Source organism: Vipera ursinii, assembly GCF_947247035.1.
Source record: "Vipera ursinii genome assembly, chromosome: 6".
NCBI classification, from domain to species: domain Eukaryota; kingdom Metazoa; phylum Chordata; class Lepidosauria; order Squamata; family Viperidae; genus Vipera; species Vipera ursinii.
The window spans coordinates 82,964,385-82,982,316 of NC_139515.1; the positions used below are offsets into that span (position 1 = coordinate 82,964,385).

Sequence of the window (17,932 nt, forward strand, 5' to 3'; positions counted from 1 at the left end):
AGTGAGGACAATTAATCAGTGGAACAGCTTGCCTCCAGAAGCTGTGAATGCTCCAATACTGGAAGTTTTTAAGAAGAGACTGGACGGCCATTTGTCCGAAATGGTATATAGGGGCTTCTGCTTGAGCAGGGGGTTGGACTAGAAGACCTCCAAAGTGTCTTCTAGCTCTATTCTGATTGATTGATTGAGAAAGGAAGAGGCAATTGAACGTTAACCTAAATCTCAAAGACCAAATACTGTTACCTTTAAAGGTAAAGGTAAAGGTTCCCCCGCACATGCGTGCTAGTCGTTTCCGACTCTAGGGGCCGGTGCTCATCTCCGTTTCAAAGCCGAAGAGCCAGCGCTTGTCCGAGGACGTCTCCGTGGTCATGTGGCCGGCATGACTAGACTCCAAAGGCGCACGGAACGCTGTTACCTTCCCACCGTAGTGGTCCCTATTTTTCTACTTGCATTTTTAGGTGCTTTCGAACTGCTAGGTTGGCAGAAGCTGGGACAAATAACAGGCGCTCACTCTGCTACGCGGCACTCGGGATTCGACCCGCCAAACTGCCAACCTTCTGATCGACAAGCTCAGCGTCCTAACCCACTGAGCCACCGCGTCCCCACTGTTACCTTTAGGACCCGTTTAATCCTGAGTTTACAAAGGCAGACCTTTCCCCCCCCCCCTCATTTTCTTGGTAACAGTCTTTGATGAAGAGGAGATGTAGCTAACCATTTACCAAGCGAGGGAGGGATCTCCAGATCTTGTGAACTTGTAGTGTTCTTTCAGAAACAGTCTGTTCTTTCCCAGGGATTAGAGAATGCATTACAGGCACTTCCATGCAACATGTTTCACTGTAAAAATTCTAATGCCGCCCATGTGCCCATCGATTCACTCTGCCAAGTAGCTGGAGTAGTGCAGTTTACAAACAATGCAACCGCTGGGAGTTGGGCAGCGTTCACATTTAATAATAAATAAATGGGCCATTATAGTTGGATAACCCTACCCAGGGACAGGATATACACCCTGTTTTCTGTCATGCAAACTGCATCCAGAAAGTAGCACAGAACTAGTGTCATCAAGGGATCTCTTCCTATACAGGTCGTCCACAACTTCCAACCAACGTCTGGATTGTTTTAGGATTTCTGTTTAATGTGCTTGATGATTTTTTTAAAAAAAAATCAATATATTTGTTGTGATTCAGGGTCAGCCTGTGGGTTCGGCAGTTGGGTCGGACGACTCAGAGGAGGAGGAGGGGGGTGTTGAAGACCTTGCTGAGGGGGTTGAAGATCTTGCTGATGAGAGCCCTCAGCCAGGCCCCTCCCACTTGGTCACCACGGAGACCCAGCTGTGTGAGCCTGACAGTGTGGATGAAGATGACCCACAGCTGGCCCTGTTTAAGGACGCCCGACGCAGGAGGCAGTCAATTAGGAGTAAACAGAGGAAGGCAATGGGGCTTCTCGGAAGGAAGCCACGCCCTGAACTCTATATAAGGGGAATGTCTGGGAGGGCTGGTTTGCTGAAGGCAACCGCTCGTTCGGATGGTTCATGTTTCTTAAAGCTCCTGTTTCTTGGTTCGTGTCTTGTTTGTTTTTGTAGCTATAAATTTGGCAGGCGTATTCCAGCCTCTTGCCGGTTGTAAAGGGGTTGTCCCTGCCTTTTCTGCAGGGCCGGTAGCAGGCTGGTACAGAACAATATTCCTAAAACTAGGGTGGCTCTTTGCTTCATTCTAAGCACAGGTAGTCCTCAACGTACGGCCACCATTGGGTCCAAAAATTTCCCTTGCTAAGCAAAACAGTCATTAAGTGGCTTGTTTTGCCCCCGTTTTGCGTCCCTTCTTGCCACGGCTGTGAGGTGAGTCACTGCAGTTATTAAGTTAGTAGAACAGAGTTGTTAATGAAGGTGGCCGTCCCATTGACTTCTCTTGTCCGAAGGATGCAAAAGCTGATCACATGACCCCGGGACCCCACAACCGTCATAAATATGAGTCAGTTGCCAAGCGTGCGCATTTTGATCGTGGGCATGTGCAACGGTCGTAAGGGCGAAACACCGTCCTATGCCACTTTTTTCCAGTCCCGTTGCAACTTCGAACAGTCACTAAACGAACGGTTGTAAGTCAAGGGCTACCCGTAGGGAAGCTACTCTTTACTGCTAGCGAGGCATTCTGATGGGTGTGTTCTGGTGCCTTTTAGCTTAATGCTTGTAAAAACCAACCCTCAACGTTCATTAAAAGAGCGTCAAGTCCTTTAGTTGCCACCCACAAGAATTTTAATACTTTAATGAAGCATTGCTGAATTGGAATGTTTGGGTATTTCCAAGAGAGCTAAGACAGCAATCTTATGTAGCTTGTTTTTGTGTGTGTGTGTGTGTGTGTGTGTGTGTGTGTGTGTGTGTGTGTGAAGCCTGCGTGGAGCAAGTTTTTTTTTCTTCCCCCTTCTTTTTTTTTTGAACGGGAACATGCTGTCTATGTGCGTATTTTAATAGCTGCGACTGAAATACTTTGTAACCAAGGACAATGTCTATCGTTTGATATTCTCTTCTTGGTATTTATTGCCGTCCTTGATGTCGTTCATCTCACTGTTGTGCAACCAGTTGACTGAAGACTCGTTTCTTCTGGAGCGGAATGCTGGATGCGTAGGCTGCGATGGGAAATACTTGCGCGTCGCTCACAATTCCACCCAATGGCACCATTGTTTTGAAGCTCTGTGGACAGTAAAGCGTGCAGTGTTTGGAGGAATTTGATATTCAAACCCTCCAAGTTGCTTGAAGGTCTCGTTTTCAAGAAGGGGAAAAAAAAACAAGAAGAAAGATGGGTGTCGCCCCCTTTTCCTTGGATTTCCCTGCACGCGTGAACAGGATGGACTTTGTATGATTGATTGTTGCGCAGCGGTCTGGAAATAAGAGTTTCTTGCTCAATGAGGACTAAGACTGTAAACAGGATTCGGGGCCGCTCAAGGAAAGCAAACCTCAATGGTAAAATACAACTCCAAAATTAAATTGCATGCTTTACTGACTTATTCTATCTAAGTAACAGAAGGAAGCCGTTGAGATAAAATGGCACTTTGCTTCTTGTGTATCTGTTTCAACTGCCTTCCTTTAAAGTGGGACATGTTCAGATAGCTTTACTTGGAAATGATTATCAGTGTCCTTTGTGTGTAGTTTTCCTCAAACTCTACTTTTAAAAGGGGAGTAGATTTGGTTCTGTAGCTCTTAAAGTGTTTTGTGTATTGACTCTTCTGTATAAAATGCTAGAAAAGAAAAGAAAAACACAGGTACTACGTCAGTAATCTTCTACCATAATATCTTTTTATTGAATTTATAATCCATATTTTCTTTTGGATGGTGCTAAACAGAAGAACTATGGAATCAGCTGTTAGATAGCTAGATGATTTATCGTAAGCCAGTCTATTTTTCCCCCTTTTATTAGAAGGGGTGGGGAAAAACTCTATTAGCTTTGTTGCTCAAATTACTTGTTCCTCAACCATCTGAAGTGTCCACTTGACTGTCATCAGCCAAGTTTTCTTGTGGATGTGCTAGCTAATTGTGAAATCTAATGCTAAAACCCAAGTGATACAGAAACTCAGGTAATTTGTGGATAATAATTAGCTGTAGTAAGTCATTTGCTCCACCCTCTGAGCCACGGTTTAGCATCTGGCTTAACCTGCAAGGTACTATTTTGTATTGGTATTGTTTTGGGGTGTGGGGCTGGAGAAAATTACAGGGGATATCCAAAACGTGAGATCTGCCCATTTCTTTCACTGAAAAAGCACAGCTAGTATTTATCCGTGGGATGTTCCTAATCTCCCATCTAACTTCTGACCAGACTCAGATCCGTCTAATTTCATCCAATCCCTGTGTTATGTTCCTTTGACATTATCCTAAGGGATTTTAGTCTCCTGGTAGGCAAGCTTTGAAAACAGCGTTGTAAATAATGAAGATCTTAATGGTGTCCTGGTGGTCAGGAGCTTTGTTGTTGTTAGTTGCGAAGTCATGTCCGACCCATCGCGGCCCCATGGTCAACGTTCCTCCAGGCCTTCCTGTCCTCTACCATCTTCTGGAGTCCATTCAGGCTCACGCCTCCTGCTTCAGTAACTCCATCCAGCCACCTCATTCTCTGTCATCCCCTTCTTCTCTTGCCCTCAACCTTTCCCAGCATGAGGCTCTTCTCCGGTGAGTCCTTCCTTCTCATTAGGTGGCCAAAGGATTTGAGTTTCAACTTCAGGATCTGGCCTTCTAAAGAGCAGTCAGGGTTGATCTCCTCTAGGACTGACCGGTTTGATCGCCTTGCAGTCCAAGGGACTCGCAGGAGTCTTCTCCAGCACCAGAGTTCAAAGGCCTCAATTCTTTGGCGCTCAGCCTTTTTTATGGTCCAACTTTCACTGCCATACGTTGCAACTGGGAAGACCATAGCCTTGACTATACGCACTTTTCTCTGCTCTCTTAAGGAACCTGTATTATGTCATAGAGCCCTGTGGAAGATTCCTAGTGGTTGGGATAAAAGCTGTACTGGGCACTGCTCCCTACAACATCTCTTCAGAAGTAGCCAAGATCAGTAGTGGAAGACGTTATGGGGAGAAAGGAATGGGGGCTACCCTTAATCTGTTCAATTTTGGCAAGATGGGTAAAAAGTCCTCATTTTGTTAATAAGGTTAATTCACTTATCCTTTCTTTTATAACAATGGTAGGCTTAAATAACAAAGCAAAGTAGAACGAAACATTGTACTACCAATTTCCTGATTAGATTGTTGGCTTCATGATCTAAGAATGTTAGTACATGAGATTATGGTAAGAATGTTGTGCAAAGACAACAGAACGACGCCATCATAAATCTAAGCCTGCAGTCATTGCTCAAGGAGTCAGGCTCAAGTGATTGTCGTTGCCTCTAAAATAGCTGTAATATTCAAACACATTGGCTTAGAAATAGATACAGGCGCTTGTTCACTCTGTTTATCAGGGACACACATAATTTATAGTTTGCTTGTCTTTGGACAAGCGCTGGCTCTTCGGCTTTGAAACGGAGATGAGCACCGGCCCCTAGAGTTGGAAACGACTAGCACGCATGTGCGGGGGAACCTTTACCTTTACCTTTTTATTGTTCATTGCATACTGCAGCTAAGGGTTGCAAAAGTCAGGCCAGGAAAGGATACACTGCTCGTGATCTGCTGGAGTGACCTTATTTTTTTACAGGATCCAATCTGAATCAGGTCACTGGGACCAAAGTTTTATTCTTCCAAGCTTTTGGGTTCATGCTGGATTCCAGTCCATCGTCAGGGAATTTCTCTCTCTCCAGAATATGTGTTGGGTTGCTCTATGTCAGGGGTCTTCAAACGTGGCCCATTTATGACTTGTGGACTCCTCAACTGGCTGAGGAATTCTGGGAGTTGAAGTCTACAAGTCATCAAAGGGGCAAGTTTGAAGACCCCTGCTCTATGTGTTGTATTTATATGGTTCCTGGTTGTTTTTTAGTTTGCTGTCTGAGGTGTAATATAGCTACAATAGTGAACCATTGAACCTTCATCTTTGTTCTTTTCGCCTCTCTTCGGCAAAAAGATTAAATCTATCACTGTCAACACTAATCACTATTTATTATACAAGTATGTAGGATTTTATGTCAGATTACTAGATAGTGCAGTACTTACGTAGTAGCTATCAGGAATAGCACCTGCCTCTTTCTCTCAGTAACATATCGTAGATACGTTTTGCAGATTGAAAAATTACCTGAACAACTAGTTACTGAATAAGATTTTCTTATTACATAACATAAACCCAATAATTCTTAGGGATGAGCCTAAACCTAATCTAATACAGTCTTAAATATTGGGATCCAGCTTCACATTTGGCAAGTTCATTTGGGAATTTTGAAAGTGATAGTTCCAACAGATTTAGAGTCTTTGGAAGGTTGCTGGCCAGTATCTTGAAGCTCATAATGTGCTTGACTTATGTAATGAAGTTACTAAGAAAAGGACCGTCAGTCTCTTCTGTCAAAAGCTCATTAGAGCATCCTGCTGAGAGAGCGGGATAGAAATGCGAAGATACTCACCGACTTCCTCAAATTTGCTGGACCGAATCCTAATTCCAACCTAAAGCGGTCAACTGTTAGCACAAGCTCTTTATTTTTATGTTGGCCAATGGAAAAGCTTCAGGGATTCAAGGTTGACCCAGAGGCTTCTAATTTACCAGATTTCGCAATTTACTTTTTTTTTTTTTTGCTCAAGGTGGTAGGGGAATTGGAGAAATGTAATTCCTTTATCTTCTGATTAACATTCGCCGAGTCTGATCTCTCTTTGTCTCCTTCATTTCACTTCCCTGTTGACTCTGTTGGTGAGTCAGACCATTATTTTTGTCACTTGCTTTTATATGGCTCTACTGCTTTTGCTTTTGCTTTTTGTGTGACCTAATGTTTTTTTTTGTTGTTGTCGTTCGGCGGCACCTTGTAATCATTAGGTGACCCCCAGTGATCCAGGCAGAAAACAGCAGCACCTGGAGCTGTCTGAAAATGTTCTTCTGATCTTCACGGCTTTCTGAATCTGATCTGATTTGTTTTTCAGCATTGGAGGGCAGTCGCTTCCCAGCATGGATAATAGCTGTGCTTTGTTAACTACCTCAAGCTTGGCCAATTTGCAACCAGGAAGAATTTAAAAATAGAGCACTTGCTGCTGAACAGATATGAGACCTATCCATTCTGGCAGAAATAATAAGTAAGGCTAGTGAAAGTTGAAAGAGCCTTTCAAACTTTCTGCCTCGTTGGGATCTTTGCCTCCCTAGTCTCTCAGCCAAGGAATCTTTGCAGCTTAGCCACAAAACGTTTTTTTGTGGGGTTTTTTTGCATCTCACAAAACGCTTTTCGCATCTCGGTAGGAAAGTGATCCGCATCACTAGAACAATAATAGTAGGCTTATTTTGTCTGGATATTGCTTGATGATGATATTATCGATTCAGTCATGTCTGATTGATGATCCTGTGCACCAGGTCTCTCCACATCTTCCAATCTTGCACTAGTGCTCAGAGCTGTTCCATGCTCAGGCTGCTGTTCTTTGGTGGCCTGGTTTCCTTTTACTGCTAACAGATAGTCCTCGATTTACGACCAACGGTTGAACCCAAAATTTATGTGGCTAAGTGAGAAATTTGTTAAGGGAGTATTATCCCATTTTACGACCTTCCTTGCCACAGACGTTAAGGGAATTACTGCAGGTGTTAGATAAATCGCACGGTTGTTAAGTGAGTCTGGCTTCCCCATTGACTTTCCTTGTCCGAAGGCCCCAAAAGGGGATCGCACAACTCTGGGACACTGTAGCCGTCCCAAACGTGAGTCAGTCAAATATAAATCACACGACAAAGAGGATGCTGCAATCGTCCCAAGTATGAAAAATGATCCTAAGTTGCTTTTTTCAGCGCCGTTGTAGCTTCGAATGATCACCAATGAACCGTTGTAAGTGGAGGACTATCTGTATTGCTTGATAAAAATCCAAATGCTTTTTAGTGGTATATTGAGGCATGAGGTCAGGGGTCTTCAAACGTGGCCCATTTATGACTTGTGGACTTCAACTCCTCAACTGGCTGAGGAATTCTGGGAGTTGAAGTCTACAAGTCATAAAAGGGCCACGTTTGAAGACCCCTGCATGAGGTAGTCAAATAGTTTGGATTCACAAATAAGCTAATTTGTCCTCTGTGTCCATGAATGTATTATGTCCTGATTCTGTACCTCACAAGTTTTTTTTTTAAAAAATGAAAAAACTTTAAAACTAGCCATTATTGGCGCATCGTACAAATGTAGCCGCATATTCCTTTTACTGAACTATTATTGTGTAAACCCAGGCAACATGGTTAATAATACCAACATGTGGACCAATTCTCTTTGACTTGATTCTTAAATCTTACAAATAGTTTTCTGTGTACAACATAGTGGCTCTAATACAGAAGTTATGATTAAGAAACTTTGTCATAAATCCTACATGGTTAACAGTGAATCGAAATCCAGATACTGTCCTATATAAATGAAGGCTTTAGTTTAGAACAAACAATACTTCTGTAGCTATTGATGGTATATTATCTTTATATTTTATTGGAAGCGCTGTTCAGATTTTCTTGCTTTACTGCCCAGATTCCTTAAATAAAATGCATTTTGCCAAAGATTTTAATTTCAGAAGGGCTAACTTGAACCAGCATTACTAATACATTATTTTTAAAAATTGCTTTGTAATAGCTTGCCAAAACTACCAAAATAGGTATGCAAAAATATTGCAAAAGACAGCAGATGAAAAATGGTCAGTTTAAATGCCCAGTGCATAGAGACCCTTTTTGAAATCATCAGTATTATGTTTATAAGGAAGAAATATTATATAGTAATATTATTAAATGCCAATAGTGAAAACACAGCTAGATAAAACCTGTCCATCTGTATCTATTTATTCCCCCCTCCCAGGTACTGATGTTGAACAGGATGCTGCTGTTAAACTTGCTCAAGAACGTGCTGAGATAGTTGCCAAGTATGACCAAGTAAGTTTGTGTAATTTTTAAATAATTGTGTCCTGGGCTATTCTACTCTCTTGGACTGAGTAATGATCATCCCAGATGTCGGATGATGGAACAAATAAATACACATCAAACCCTGCCCCATTATCTCACTCGTAGCCAATCACTGTTGTGCCCTCTGTTTTCTTAATTAGCCATTGTACCAACATGTTGTCAAAGGAAGAGCAGGAGGGTGCAAACAGATTCACTCTAGTTCCAGGTAGGAAATAGCGCCTGCCTTATTTTGCAATATTTTCGATATTGCAAAAGACAGAGGAGGTTTCTTGGGTGGGGCGGGGGAATAAAAACATCTCTTCTGTGATGTTATTTATTTATTAAATTTATACAGCACCCACCTCACCGATAAGGTGATTCTGGATGGCTTACAAACAGTAAAAAGATAAATATAGCAAATGTAAAGAAATCATGTACAAATTAGAGCCCATGGGATGGGCCACAAAGTGGTGAGGTCTTCTTTTGACCTTGTCAACCTCCTCCAGGAAAAAGTGCCTTACGCCAGGGCCCCGGTCTCACTTCTGGTGGCAGGATGTTCCACAAGGCTCTTCTCATTTCACCTGCCAGCTGGAATTCCTTAGCGATGGGTCCCACAGTACGCCCTTTTGCTGAAGCAAGTGGGGTGGGCTATAATCCCCTTAGGGAGGGACATCTGCTCAGATAAACTGGATCCATGCCAATAATAATAATAATAATAATAATAATAATAATAATAATAATAATAATAATAATAATAATAATAATAATAATAATAATGGACTTAAATGGACTCCAGAAGATGGTAGAGGATAGGAAGGCCTGGAGGAACATTGTCCATAGGGTTGCGATGGGTCGGACACGACTTCGCAACTAACAACAACAACAACAACAACAAATTACTATTACTATTATTTGTATACCGCCCTATTCCCGTAGGACTCAGGGCGGTTTACAGGGCAGTTAAAACCATGAAATACAAAAATTAAAATCAATTAAAACAATTAAATTCAAGCCCCAAAAGTAAATCTAAAACCCAATGAAAGTTAAAAACCCCTCAGTCTGGGCCAAACAGCTCGAAGAGCCAAGTTTTCAGGTCCCGGCGAAATGAGCGAAGGTTGGGGGCAGTCCTAAGTTCCGTAGGTAGTTGGTTCCATAGGGCAGGCGCACCCACAGAGAACGCCCTTCCCCTGGGAATAACCCGCCGGCATTCATTAACCGGCGGTACCCTGAGAAGGCCCTCCCTGTGGGAGCGCACAGGACGATGGGAAGATGATGCCGGCAGCAGGTGTTCCCTTAGATAGTCCGGACCCAAGCCATTTAGGGCTTTATAGGTCATTACCAGCAAAAAGGGCTTGAAAGGTAGTGACCAGCCCCTTGAATTGGACCTGGAAGCAGGCTAGTAACCAATTTATTGAAAACATTTCTTCTTCATCTCGCAAGTAGTGTATACACGAAAAATACATTTGAATGGAAGAAAATAGGATGATTAAGTGAATGAAGCTAACCATAAAGAGATTTAAGAAGGTGACAGTCATCAGCCTGCTCAGTTGGAGTCTTCCTGTTCTCCCCCATTAAATGGACCCTAATGTACCATTTAAGATGATAATAAGCGTGTTCTCTTGAGGAGAGGGTGAGAGATCCCATGAAACAAATAATCCCTTTGGAACAGCAATTTTTTCCCCCAGTCCCGGTCAGGCAGTTGGACTTAAACGTCATAAGCAGGATACAGGCGGTCCTTGACTTAAGACCACAACCAAGCTCAAAATTTCCATTGCTAAGCGAGACAGTTGTGAAGAGAATTTTGCCCCGTTTTACGACCTTCCTTTTTTTTTTAAAAAAATCCCATTTATATCCCGCCCTTCTCCGAAGACTCAGGGAGGCTTACAAGCTAAAGCACAAACCAATGTGCTTAGCAATAGCCTTCATTCTATGTATATGACTGCTTATTAGGGCTTTCATACACACCCCAAGCGGCATTATTACAAAGTCAGCTTAATTGCCCCCAACAATCTGGGTCCTCATTTTACCTACCTCGGAAGGATGGAAGGCTGAGTCAACCTTGAGCCTGGTGGGACTCGAACCTGCACTAATTGCAGGCAGCTGGTGTTACTTAAGGAGGCATTAGCCCACTGCTCCACCAAGGCTCTTTGCCACGGTGGTTAAGCAAATCACTGCAGTTGTTAAGTTAGCAACACTATTGTTAAGTGAATCTGGCTTCCCCCACTGACTTTTGCTCGTCAGAAGGTCACAAAAAGTGATCACGTGACTCCGGGACACTGCAATTGTCATAAATATAGGGCCGGTTGCCAAACACCTGAATTCTAATCATGTGACCACGAACTGTAGTTATTTGCTAATATTTCTTTTGTAGCTGAACGCGAGATGGATAATTACTACTGGAGAACCAGGAGGAGCAGTTCATCAGGAGAGTTCATTAGGAAAATTATAGTGCAGATACATTCTCGATTGTTTGGCGGCAACCCCATCATGTACCTCTGTTGAGAGAAGAACACCTATAAATGATTTGAATATGTAGATAGCTGTGGGAAAGACACTTGGACCCATGGTTCTCCTCAGTGGTGGGATTCAAATAACTGAACAACCGGTTGTCTTATTGGATGCAGGTCTCCAAGGCCTAGAACAGGCTTCCAGAAGTGGTATCCACGCACTTCCAGCGGGCCGTTCTAGGCCTGGGAGGCCTCCTGCAGGCCTTCCAGGCCTAGAATGGACTTCCGGAAGTGGTATCCATGCACTTCCGGTGGATCATTCTAGCCCTGGGAGACCTCCTCCAGGCCTCCGAGGCCTAGACTGGACTTTTGGAAGCAGTGTGCGTTCAGCCGGTTCTCTGAACTCAGCAAAATTTAGCTACTGGTTCTGCCGAACTGGTGCGCAACTGGCTGAATCCCACCACGGGCTCTCCTCCTCCAGCGTTTATGGGTAAAAATAAGGAATTGCTTGTGAGGTTCTGAGGACACCGGCAGCTGTTGTTACGTGCTGCGCCATAAGTAGTAAATTTAGTAAAATGAATTAATGTTGTGTCTTCTGTGCTTTCTATAGGGACGTGAAGGAGCCCAGATCGAACCTTGGGAAGATGCAGACTACGTGCTTTACAAAGTTACCGATAGATTTGGTTTCTTGCAGTAAGTTTCGCAGCTTGGCAAAGGAATGGCCTTTGTCGTTGGCTTCGTTTTATTTTTCCGTCATGATTTTTGCATGCCTGTTAAGTCAGCGTATTGATCGCGCGCCTTACAGAAAAATTGCTTTGTGAATAGAGTTGCGTTGGGCAAATCAAATTCAGATGGTCTCGTGCTGTGCTTTTCATTTATTTATGCACAGCATTTTTCTTAAGTCGGTGATTTAAAATTGATCCACGCTTGGTAATTGAAAAGTATCGGCCTTTGCCTTTTGCTGTGTGTAAAATGGTGTAGAGATGCTTTGTCCAAAACAAAGACGGGCGTTGAGTAACAGCTGAAGGAATAATTTAAAGATAAAAGCGGCAGTATTTTTTTAGTTCAATTCTATATTAAATTATCAAAGTCATCTGAATAAATAGTCCTTGATTTAGGACCAGTCGCTTAGTTGACAGTTTGAAGTTACAGTTGACCCCCAAAAAGGGCACTTATAACCTAATGGTTGTCCTTCCCCCCCTCCCATTCATGTGAGCGGACTTCATGCGTTTAGCTACATGGTCACAGTTAACAACCGTTTGTCGCTTCCTGCGATTACGTGACCCTGTTTTACAACAATTTTGCCATAAATCAGGACTTTTAGCATCAGAAAGTTTGGCAAAACTACACCGTAGTGAGCCAAAGGTTTGGTTGACGACCTCCACATTTGCTTATTGACCATTGCAAAAAAAAAAAAGTCATAAAACATGACCAGCCTGTTTTATGGCAGGCTCCATTATGGTCGTAACTTGAAGATTAACTGTATGGAGCCAAATACACACATATGACTGTACAGGTAATCCTCGAATTACAACCACAGTTGACCCCAAAATGTACGTTTTTAGACGAGACATTTGTTAAGTGAGTTTTGCCCCATTTTACAACTTTTCCTGCCACAGTTGTTAAGCGAATCACCGCAATGGTTAAGTTAGTCCCACCGTTGTTAAGTGAATCTGACTACCTGTGTAGGCCAGGAGAATATGTTTATCTTATCCAGCGGGTTAACATCTTAATTTGTGATATCAAAAGCCTTGGCTATGGCATCATCCTAAGTGTGTTTGTGTGTGTGTGTGTGTGTGTGTGTGTGTGTGTGTGTGTGTGTGTGTGTGTGTGTGTGTGTTTAGGAGTGTCTTGTTTTCATACAAAAGCATTAACAATACTTAGTTGCTAAGGCAACATGTGCCAGTTCAAATTAGGACCAAACTGATTTAAGTCCAGATTTCTAGTTGCAATTCTGTTTTCTTATGCAAGTTTCCCATTCATTCTGATTTGTTAACCTGCCTGTTTGTTAATGAATGAGGTAAATAGCTATAACCTTAATGGAATGGATGTATTAGTTGAATATAGAGGGACATGATAAGTAGTGCTTTTGAGGTACTTTGTTTACTGTAGGAATAATCTCTTGGTTTAATACCATTCTCCCCATGGGTGAAATATATGAATTAAGGGCTGAGAAACGAGTCAACTTTTATTGGTTTTAGATAATTGTTGATGGAATTCTAGTCAAAGGATGATTATACAATTCTCGCCTTTGTGCGAACATTACAGTAGAAACCTTGCCATCTAATGTTCGGTTCCTAGCTATTGTAACCAAATGGTTTCTGGGTTATCAATTATTAAAATTCAATTTTAAGAGAACAGCATTAGGGTATGCTAGTTGGTGCTGTGCAAGGGCAAAGGGGTTATTCCTCATTCTCTTATTTTAGAATAAAATTATGAAATGTGGTATTGAATCTAAGTTTGTTAAGTGGGTCAGATAGGCCTGCACAATGAATGGGGCACCTGATGACCTATTACTTTAGCAAAGTTAACACCTGTAATTCAGAAAGTTAACACCTGTAATTCAGAAATGGTAAAAAATTGAATAGCAGCAAACCAGCTGCCTTCTGTCCTGTATAATGTTCTGTTTGCTTCATTTTGTCCCACCTTCCCACGGAGAAATTAATTTATATGGAAAGGTAGCTTTAATTTTCCTGAATAATTTATGGAACTGCTCCAAGTTAACCTAATGGTATTGACTGGTACTTAGGGCAGATGAGAGAAATTACCAACTCACACAATTTTCTCCTTTTCGTGTGTGACATTCATTACTGCAAGACGGCTCAGGCATGACATATAAGGTCTCTATAAAGGGTTGGACTAGAAGACCTCCAAGGCCCCTTCCACCCTTATGATTCTGATTCTCTTTTGAGCATCATATGAGCTGATGTCTGTGTGGGCCCTTTGTGATACTGTCCCCGCAACTATTGATCAGCAGATAAGCCAGCAGAAGGAACAAGACTGGCCTTCTGCTTTCTTCTCTTGTTTATGTTTATGTTTATTGGACTTATATACCGCCCTTCTCCCGCAGGACTCAGGGCGGTTCACAAAGTATTTAAAATAACAATACAAATTACAAAAGTTAAGAACAATTAAAATAATTAAATTTAGTCCTTGAATGAAATAAAACCCCTGTTAAACTCCAATTAAAACCCAATTAAAATAAAATTACAATTAAAATTCTCAGTCCTGGCCGGAAAGCTCGAAGAGCCAGGTCTTCAGGTCCCGGCGGAATAAACGAAGGTCAGGGGCAGTCCTGAGCTCCACGGGCAGCTGGTTCCAAAGGGCAGGCGCACCCACAGAGAAGGCCCTCCCCCTGGGTGTTACCCGCCGGCAATCTTTTGCCGGTGCCACCCTGAGAAGGCCCTCCCTGTGGGAGCGCACTGGACGAAGGGAGCTTGATGCCGGCAGCAGGTGTTCCCTCAAATATCCCGGACCCAAGCCATTTAGGGCTTTATAGGTCATCACCAGCACCTTGAATCTCACCCGGAGGGCAACTGGAAGCCAATGCAGCTTGCGGAGCAGAGGTGTTACATGGGAGTATCGGGAAACCCCCATCACAACTTGCGCGGCTGCGTTCTGCACCAGCTGAAGCCTCTGAGTGGTCCTCAAGGGCAGCCCCATGTAGAGAGCGTTGCAGTAGTCCAACCGGGAGGTCACGAGCGCATATAGACTTTGGGGGGGTTTTCTCGTTGGTTGTTTGGAAAAGTTGGTGGTAAAATGAAACCAGACTTCAAGGGACACAGTGGCTGGATACCGTCCAAACTGACATCAGCCAGAGCATAAAAAAACTTGAGGAAGCAGTGCAATATTGGAAGATGTGGAGAGACCTGGTCCATAGAATAGCCAAGAATTGGACACAACTGCAGGGATAACATCGTCATCATCATCATCATCATCATAATCATCATCATCTAGTTGGTTGTTTCACCTAGAGAAGATGGTGCTGGACTGGATGTCCTTTTGGCCGAATTTAGTAGCTCTTCTTCCTTTGAACTTCTAGTTAGAAATCAAAGCTCTCCAGCCTATAAAGATGCATGTTTTATATTAGTTGTTCTATTGACTGATTTCTAAAGCTGGACGTATGTGCTCAAACACTAACGGTGTCTGAGTGAATGGTTTATTGCACATGCAGTGGCTTTGAAAAAAGAGGTTGAGATCCTAGAAAGAGTGCAGAGAAGAGCAGCAAAGATGATCAGGGGTTTGGAGGCTAAACCACAAGATGAATGATTGAGGCCCAACGAAGAGAAGGACCAGGGGTAGTGTGATAGCAGTCTTCCAATATTTGAGGGGCTGCCCAAAAGAAGAGGGAGTCAGGCTATTCTCCAAAGCACCTGAAGGCAGGACAAAGAAGTAATGGATGGAAACTAATCAAGGAGAGAAGCAACCTAGAACTAAGGAGAAATTTCTTGACGATGAGAACAATCAATCAGTGGAATGGCTTGCCTCCGGAAGTTGTGGGTGCTCCATCATTGGAGGTTTTCAAGAAGAGACTGGTCAGCCATTTGTCTGGAATGATATGAGGTCTCTTGCTTAAGCAGAGGGTTGGACTAGAAGATCCTCAAGCTCCCTTCCAACCCTACCATTCTATGTTCTATGAAATTATATCCTTCTAAAAATCAAGATGCCATAGTAGCCTTCTGCACTACAGTAATGCAGCTCATGGAAGGCTTGGAAGAGAACAATGTACAAGTTCACTTGAGTCCATGCTGAAGCACTTGATGAGACTGACTTTCTTTCCGAGGATTTGTTTTCAAGGAGTCGATTTTCTCCGTTTAAATCATTTTTCCCCCCTTGGGAAGGAAAGAGATTCTCTTTCCTTGCTTCCTTGGTTTAGATGTGTGTGCTCTTCAAAATATGAACTTGTCCTCGGAGGATAAGCTTATCAAAAAACTTGATTGATCCCCTGGAATCAATGAGAAACAATTCAGCAGAAGAGGATATGTTAACAACGCAGCCATCCATCCTTGTCTGGGGAAAAAATGAAGCCCACCATTTTGAAGAATAAAAGGAAATGCGTAAGAATTTAACCCCATCTCTCTTGGAGATGTGGGACTTTCTCCATGATTTTAACTAATTTATATTTAATTGTTAAATGTCCTTCTCTTGAATTTTTTTTTCTACAAACCCATCACATTAATTTTGGCAGGGTTTTGTTGCTTTTCTTCGTTTTCTTTGCACATGCCTTTGAGTCAGTTTTTCAACACTGGGGACTGCCTGGACTAGACCTGGCAGGTTTTTTTTTGATAAGATGTTTTCAAAGCGATTTCTTTGGTTAGGTCTACAACAGGGATGGTCAACTATGGCTCAGGGCTGGCTGAGAGATTCTGGGAGTTGAAGTCCACTGGTCACAAAGTTGCCATAGTTGACTACTACTGGTCTACAGTATCATCCAATCCTCTGTGGCCATTTGAGGAAGCATTGTTGACCATCTTATTGGCATGTGCTAATACAGACATGTCAAACACAAGGCCCGGGGGCCGGATCCAGCCCGCGAAGTGGTTTCATGTGGCCCGCGAAGCCATCCTGGAAACAGTGAGGGAACGGCCCCCACTGCCTTGGCCCCGGCCCAGAGACCCTCAGATCTGTCCCACTCCTGCCCAGGCCCACATAGGCACCCTTGATGTGAACGATGTAGAGCTGGCCACGCCCACCCAGTAGGCCATACACACTCTAGCCACGCCCACCCAGTAGGCCACGCCCACCCAGGCCATACCCACCCGGCCCCCTGAGGGCAACCGCAATGCTGATGCGGCCCTCAATGAAATTGAGTTTGACACCCCTGTGCTAATATGTATTATGCATTTCAGACAGTAGAACTATTTTCCATCTTGCCAACGTGTGTGTGTGTGTGTGTGTGTGTGTGTGTGTGTGTGTGTGTGTACTACATGTGTATGTCTTCTTGTTGACCAACAGCCTGAAGCTGTGATGAGTAGCAAGCCATTAAAGGAAAGAATCCGTAAAATCTCCAGTTGCCTCTTTGCTGTTACAGCCATTGATCAGGTCAATGCTGCTGTAATCCAATGAGATCTGGAAGGTCATAGTTTCTCTCCTAGAATGCTTTAACCGAGATTGGTAGCATATCTGCAGGATCGCCAAAGAAAGCTCTTTTGTCCTCTGGGCCTTATAAACTGGAGATTATGGGTATTGAACTGGAAACCTCTGCATCTAAAATAAGAGCCCTAGCTCTGTATTAACAGTTTGCACTTCTGTTGCAGAAGAAAGGACAATACCGGAAAAAATAGACTTTGCAGGGACCTTGCAGAACGTCTAGTCCACGGGTGTCAAAATGGCCACGTGACGTGTCGCGACGTATCGTGACTTTTTTCGCATTGCCAGAGCTGGGGTGGGCATGGCCTCTGCATTATGCAACCGGCCCATGGGCTGACATTTTGACACCCCCGTTCTAGTCCAACCCCCTATGCAAACAGGAGACCCTTTATCATTCTGGACAAATGACTGTACAATCTCTTATTGAAAACCTCCAGTAATGATGGAGCATCCACAACTTCTGAGGGCAAGCCCGTCCCGATTAATTGTTTTCACTGAGAGGAAATTTCTCCTTAATTCTCAGTTGTATCTCTCTTTGATAAACTTCCACCTGTTACTTCTTGTCCTGCCCTCAGGTGCATTGGAGTGTAGTGAACCCCCTCCTCTCTGTGACAGCCCCTCAAATATTGGAAGAGTGATCATGTCACCCTAATCCTTCTCTTTGTTAGACCCAGTCCCTGCAATCATTCATCGGATGTTTTAGCTTCCAGTCCCCTAATCATCTTTGTTGCTCTTCTCTACCCTCTTTCCAGAGTCTCAACATCTTTTTTGTATCACGGTGACCAAAACTGGATGCAGCCTTCCAAGTGTGGTCTTACTAGTGCAATAGAAAGCAGCATTTACACTTCACATGATCTTGTAGATGTGTCTACAGGATTGGAAGGGTACTTGGATAACAGCTTGGTGTGTG

At 43.3% G+C, this 17,932-nt stretch overlaps 1 protein-coding gene across 2 annotated transcripts in view; it reads left to right on the forward strand.

Annotated features, from left to right (window-relative positions):
* The window catches only part of USP6NL (USP6 N-terminal like), a 126,863-nt gene that overhangs the window by 55,872 nt on the left and 53,059 nt on the right, over nucleotides 1–17,932 (forward strand). For both annotated transcript variants that reach the window (XM_083366099.1, XM_083366100.1), the window contains exons 3-4: nucleotides 8,403–8,476; nucleotides 11,543–11,625. In XM_083366099.1, the coding sequence (XP_083222225.1) occupies nucleotides 8,403–8,476; nucleotides 11,543–11,625 (157 nt within the window). The remainder of the gene's footprint in view (nucleotides 1–8,402; nucleotides 8,477–11,542; nucleotides 11,626–17,932) is intronic.